Source organism: Nansenia antarctica (assembly GCF_963989245.1).
Source record: "Nansenia antarctica genome assembly, chromosome: 1".
In the NCBI taxonomy this organism is placed as follows: Eukaryota; Metazoa; Chordata; class Actinopteri; order Argentiniformes; family Microstomatidae; genus Nansenia; species Nansenia antarctica.
The window spans coordinates 95,684,832-95,691,807 of NC_137674.1; the positions used below are offsets into that span (position 1 = coordinate 95,684,832).

A 6,976-nucleotide genomic window follows, 5' to 3' on the forward strand; every position below is an offset into this window, starting at 1 on the left:
ATGGGTCCCACTCTTGTCTGTCTGTAGCCTTCCTCAGGCCACACACACACACACACACACACACACACACACACACACCACACACTTGGGATTGGTGTGTAGATGTCCTCAGCAGCGTCTGTTTGACCCCAGCGTTTGCCCTTCCTGCCCTCTGTATCTGCCTGAGTGATTTGTTAGACTCTGGGGACACGGACAGAGGATGTGCCCTTTCTTACTGAGCCATGCAGCCATCCATACACAGCCCCAGCCCCCCCCCCCCCCCCCCCCCCCCCCTCCTCTACACCCAACCTTCCCTACAACCACCCCTCCCTCCCTCCACTCTTCACCACCCACCCACCCCCTCCCCTCGCTCGCCCGCGCTGGGTCTCCCTCCCCAGGTCTTTGAAGTGAGATCAGAGAGAGGGTTGTTTGGTTCCACGTGATGCAGGTCGATCAGGTGCGAGCGGAGTCGGAGGGAGATGAGAGGGCTCTGTTAAAGCAGGCTGTTGTTTTAACGACCCCTGGCCTGCAGTCGTAATGAGCCTCTCTCTCTCTCTCTCTCTCTCTCTCTCTCTCTCCTTCTCCCTCACGCTCTCTTGTCCTCCAACCTACGCAGTCCTTTCACTCACACACAGCCTCCAAAGTACAGTAGCTCAACTGTGAGGAGGATCACCATGTGTGTGATAATATGAGAGAGTTCTGTCGCGCTGCCAGAAACAGTTTGTCTCTGTGTTAATGTAGTTTGAGACAGATGGTTGAGTGTGTGAACAGGCCAACAGGTGTTGTCTGTCATCACCAGTAACCCCTCCAGTACTCTGGCCCTCCGTCCCTCCCCGTGCTTCTGTAAAAGTCCCCAGCCAGACCTATTATCTCAGTCTGGCTCCGTAAGCCTGTGTGGGGCCGGCAGGTTGCTGTTACTGGGCTCCTTTTAGCCCTCTAGAATGAGCACACTTGGATTCCATGTCACTGTCTGAGACAGACACACACACACACACACACACACGTGCAAACACGCATGCACACACGCACACACGTACTGTACACGGACGTACACACAAACACAGATGCACACACACACACACACATGCACACACGTACTGTACACAGATGAACGCACACACGAACACAGACACACACAAATACACATACACGTATTGTACACAAACGCACACACAAACTCACACACACGCGCATGCACACACACACACACACGCACGCACACACGTAGTGTACACGGACGCACACACGAACACAGACACAGACACAGACACAGACACAGACACACACACACACAGACAAACACGTATTGTACATGAACGCGCACACACACACACACACACACACACATACACACCCACAAAAATGTCACTACACTGACATAGAGTAACTGATGCTGTGTGCATTGAGGGACGAATCCTAACTCCACAACGAATCTGAATTTACGAGATGACAAAAGAAAATCGGAGAATAACAGCGACCCCCCCCCCCTGCCAGGATGAAAGCTCCTCAACTTTAGAGTACATTAGGAGAACAAACTAGCACCACAACAGGAGGGGAACAAGTCAAACCCAGCTCTCTCACATCAAACACACTCTCCATTCGATTAGAATGCTTCTCGACTCAGACAATGTGGCTACGCTCCTCGTGGGGTCAACGTAGAGCAAAAGTGAAGCGCTGATTTCAGACTCTCACTTCATCTTTGGGTGACACAGCTGTCAAATGGATTGAACAAAATAGATCCTTTTGATTTGGTATATTTGGTTGGCTCTCCCTTACGAACCACCTCCCTCCCTCCTTCCCTCCAATTCTGTTGTTCATGCCTCTTGATGCATTATTCACACTCAGCCTCCAGTTTGCTCATATACTGAGATATGGCTGGTACGTTATGGGGGCACAAACACACACGCACACACACAAGGAACTGCACGTGCATACAAAGAAAAATAAAGAAATAAGTCATGCCATCATTCAAACGAGTAAGTGTGTGCGTGTGGGGTGTGGGGTGTGTGTGTGTGTGTGTGTGTGTGTGTGTGTGTGTGTGTGTACCTTGGGGATATAACCAAGCAGATATATGTGTATGCATGAGCATTGAGTGGTTGCTATTGATCACCTCTGGTCCGCCAGCTGGATGTAAACACAGTGTCTTTCCATAGGAGGCTTCACTCAATACAAACCCTACTGAGCGACAGCTTCACAGAAATCATGCCTGACAGACGCGGCCTCCCAGTTATTGAATGAGGACCCACAGCTATGATAATCTGCCCGTTCCCTATGCATACTACACACACACACACACACACCAAACACACACACCAAACACATGTAAGCCATGTCTGGAACAAGCTAAACCCATCAAAGATCAGTGGAGAGATAATCCATGTGCCAAGTCTAAGATGAATCTATGCTTTATTGATTCTGTTCGGGGAGGTTAGTACTCCTCTAACAGAGCATGCATAACCGACCATGCAGGACTCTTCAACACTAAATACATCTGGAGTACAAGCCTCTCTGTGTTACGCTCAAATGTTTCCCTTTTCCTCTGTTGACTTATAAGGAGGTATTGCTTCCCTTTCAGTGGGAGATATGTATACTCTTTGTCCAGATATCCCACCGAATTCCCTTAACAAAGGAGTCAGCAACTCATGCCAGGAAACAAAGCTTCCCTCTTATCCATGTCTGATTCTAGAGGCTGATATCAGGATTTCAGGATGTGTTAAGCTGTGATGTTTTTGAGTCACGGTGTGAGCCAGCTAACATGCTATACACCTGCTACATAGATCTCCTCTATCCATGCCACACACACGCACGCACGCACGCACGCTCACACGCACGCACACGCGCAGGACACACGCACACACACACACACACACACACACACTTGGCCCAAGAAATCTTATGACGTCCAATCTATCCCCATGGTGGATGTGGTCAGTTTGTGGTGGGACCATTTGACCCGACCGAATCAGGTATAAGTGTAACATAGCCACAGGACGTCACATCTGGATCTGGTTATCAAAACTCCTTCACTGAAACCTCACCACCGCACTACACTCAGGGAAGAACAGCAATGTGTGTCTACGTCTGGACATGGTGGTTTTTTTTGTCATTCTAGTCTTCTGTTCCCACTTCTGTTCTTGTCTCCCTTTAGTTACAGCTCAACCCCAAAGTTGAAAACATCTCCCAGAGGAGGAAAATAAGCATGACTCGCTCCACTGAGGACATCTGCCCTTTGAAAAAGAGAGACTGTTTGAACAGCTGTCAGAACACACTGCACTTTAGAAAACGTTCAGATAAAACAGAGCCAAGTCTAGTATGGTAACAGAGCAGAGAGACACTGCGTGAACAAAGGAGACGTCAACCAACACTGATACATAAGGAAGATGGGGGAAACACAAACACATTTTTTTAAGGATAGCTACAGTGAGCCTGTCTGGTCTATGCACATGAAACACTTGACTCTCCATACTCCATACATGCAGGCACACTCACAGACAAAAACAACCCATTTTCAGTTAGAACTGGAAAGGAGAATAATACGGGGAGAGGTAACTGCAATCGAAAAATTATTAAATTAGCGATAATTGTGTGTGATTTTGGATGGGCGTCGTACAGAGGTAGATTCTGAACCAGAGATCTCTGTCCCAGGAAGATTTGAAGCTTAACACTTAAGACTTTGGTCCTGAAGTGACTGTCTGTTACCCAGTGGAGAGGAACCACATGTCAGACTTTGGAAAGTGCTGAGAGCTCAATTGCATTAAAGCCTTTAGTTTGCCTGAGCTTCAATCTAATTGGATAAAGCTGGAAAAGCTGCTTTTAACACTCGGAATCCATTTTTCCTCAAACTAATTTTAACTGCAGAACACTTTTGGGGTCAGACCCCCTGTTCTATCCCTCAATGTCGACGTCCTTGTCATTATTCACCGGAGGGATGTCAGAGGTAATGGGAGCACACACAAACACAGAAACACACAGGCACATGCACACGCACACACACACACGCACACACACACAGCTGAAAGACAAACCTCTCCTCTTGGCATCTTTCCTTTTCTGTCCTTATTAAAATTCCTGCCACTCTACCTCCCAGCCTCCTCCCTTGCCCTGTCACTCACCCTGCTGCATGTCAAAACCTAGAAGTTTACTAAAGCTACACACACACACACACACACACACACACACACACACACAATCCAAACTTTTCTCAAGACAACTCATATCTACACCAGGGTCTTGATGTTGAGGGATGAAAGTTTCTTTAAGGTGATACGTGGGGATATCAAACTCCCTCTCCCTGCTCTCATTGTCATTATTTTCCATGGTGCCCCCCTCTGATCTGCCAAGGCTTGTGGGTCCTCTCTCTGGTCGCTTTCATGTATCAGACGCCCCCTCGGCGGCCGCAAGGGGTTTTGATTTCCCATCATGCCTGGCGTCGTGTCTGCCTCCCTGCTCTTGCTCTCAGGTGGAGGCGAGGCGCGCGGTGTGCCCCCGCGTGGTCGGGCAATTATCCCATAGTGGATAATGAGGAGCGCCTCTCGCCCCGCCGTGGTGACTGACACCTCTCCCACTCATTTGTCAACAAATCAGACGGCTGACGTGGGCGGCCATACTGAGCTGAGGGTGTTGTGTTCTAGACCTGAGTCGTGTTGTAGCTCCCTCCTCCTCCTTCCATCCCTCGCTCTCTGCCACCTCGTTATCTCTGACAGGGTGTCACTCTCTAAAACTTTCCCTCCTCTGTCATCTCTGCAAGCTTGAGGATATTTGTGTTGCCCAAGTGTTGAAATATCTTATATTCAATGTAGGTAGTAATGGTTATACTAGTAACTATGACTAATGATCAATAATCAGGTCAATATAAAAATTGACTCATGTCAAATCAAGTGATACATGACCAGTGCAATGCAAACACTGTCAAACAGATGCCATTTAATTTGTGTGTGTGTGTGTGTGTGTGTGTGTGTGTGTGTGTGTGTGTTAGTGTGTGTGTGTGTGTGTGTGTGTGTGTGTGTGTGCGTGTGTGTGTGTGTGTTTGTGTGTGCACGTGTGTGTGTGTGTGTGTGTGCACGTGTGTGTGTGTGTGTGTGTGTGTGTGTGTGTGCGTGTGTGTGTGTGTGTTTGTGTGTGCACGTGTGTGTGTGTGTGTGTGCACGTGTGTGTGTGTGTGTGTGTGTGTGTGTGTGTGTGTGTGTGTGTGTGTGAGAGTGGATACTCACAGCGCTCCTTGCGTTCGTCAGGGCTGGACGAGGCGTCCCGGTCAGACAGCAGACCAGACACCGCAAACAGTTTCCTTGCAGAGTCCTCGGCAGCCTTCAGCGACCCTCCCGGAGAGCCTCTGAACTCATACTCCTTCCCCTCGTCTGTGTAGCAGCCTTTCAGCCTCTTGGCAGGGGTGAAAGCTGAATGATACCCACCTGCATCCCTCTCCTCCAGTGGAGAGGAGAAGGGTCGGAAGGCTCCTACCCCACTATGGTTCAGCATCCCCAGAGAGGAGCAGTCCAGGTTGGGAGGGGCGAACTGGGGGTGGAGGTGGAGCAGGGAGGTAGGGAAGTCTCGGGAGGGGAAGGCCCCTGAGATAGGCCCCTGGCGGTGGTACATGGAGGCGAAGGTGTAGGCGCCGGAGGGGAAGGGGAGGTGGAGGTCCTTCTCCATGGAGACAGGGACACCGAAAGGCCTGGAGGCTTGGCAGGGGACGGTGGCATCGCGGCCTGCCTCGGCTGTGGAGGCTAGCACCATCAGGGCTGGGGAGGCCATGGGGCCAGGCAGGTAGGAGGGGCTGTCCATCTTAAAGGTGGGGCGGTGGAGGTCCATCCACGCCTCCCTGTCTTGACTCCTCTATGTAAAGAGGGATAGGACTAGACAAAGTGGAGGGGATGTGCAGTGGAGTATATGCTCAGGACACTGATGTGGCAGGCTGGGTAGCTTCACAGTGAGACCATCCTCAAAGGGCTATCTCTGCTGAGGAAAAAAATACATCTCTATCACTAAAGCTCAGCCCTTCAAGAAAGAGAGAAATGGGAGCTGGAAAGATTATTATATATACAATGAACAGCGATGCTTAATGTAATCATTTCAATAGTATTGTAAATCCAACATATTTCATATGTATAACAATTTGGAGCAAATTGGAATTGAAAAAGGGTGACATTCAACACACTATTTAAATGTTACGTAGGTCCTCTCTATAATAATTGATTTATTTCTACAGCTTCATGTTTGCGGAGCAAACACGAAATCTGACCTGGATCTAATTAATTTCGACAACGTTTCGACAAAACGAATCAATCAATTTGTAAATAAACACTTTCTCGACATGTATTGAAATACATTGCAAAAGTTATATACGGGATTTATCTTGTCTCACCGAATAGGCCTAATAAATGACATAGAACACTCATTCCCCAAAAATATGTGACAGTCTATAACACTGCTGATACGTACCAAAAGGTGCTTATTAACAGCTGCAAATGTGACTTAGAACCAGAAAAATATATCTGCTTGTTTTTTACATTTGCCAACATTTTGGCTATTTTTGTCAAATAATGGTCAATTAGCGGGGGATATTGTTCTATTAAAGACTGCCTTCTTTAAGGCTAAATTAAATACACAAAATACGCAAAACAAAACAATCAAATGAGGCCATGTAGGCCTATGTTTGAATGATAAACTTAGTATTTAATTAATGTGTAGACTGCCACATTTTGGGATGACAATTTGACCTTTTTTTGCTGTGCAAAGTAAAGGAGACGAAATCGTATGAATCACCTTTTAAATTATGTGCCAAAATCAACCAACAATGTCTTAGTCTGAAGCTAAATAAATGCCAATGTGGGCCGAAATATAGCACAATAATTCAAGCGTAATAACCTAAGGAGATTGTTGAATAATAAATTATGGAGCAATAATTTCTGTATGGGATAAATGAAAATAGGACTGATGTTAAGATCTGAATTCAAACTGCCTGGTTCTAATCAAACCAAAATGATGCTTATTGCATCGGTTT

The 6,976-nt window shown here is 47.5% G+C and overlaps 1 protein-coding gene across 1 annotated transcript in view; it reads right to left on the reverse strand.

Annotated features, from left to right (window-relative positions):
• rnf220b (ring finger protein 220b) overlaps positions 1–5,784 on the reverse strand; it is a gene marked incomplete at both ends in the record, with an annotated part of 20,874 nt that extends 15,090 nt beyond the window's left edge. The window contains one exon of the mRNA XM_080542649.1: positions 5,190–5,784. Coding sequence (XP_080398775.1) covers positions 5,190–5,784 — 595 coding nt within the window. The remainder of the gene's footprint in view (positions 1–5,189) is intronic.
• Between the last annotated feature and the right edge of the window lie 1,192 nt (positions 5,785–6,976).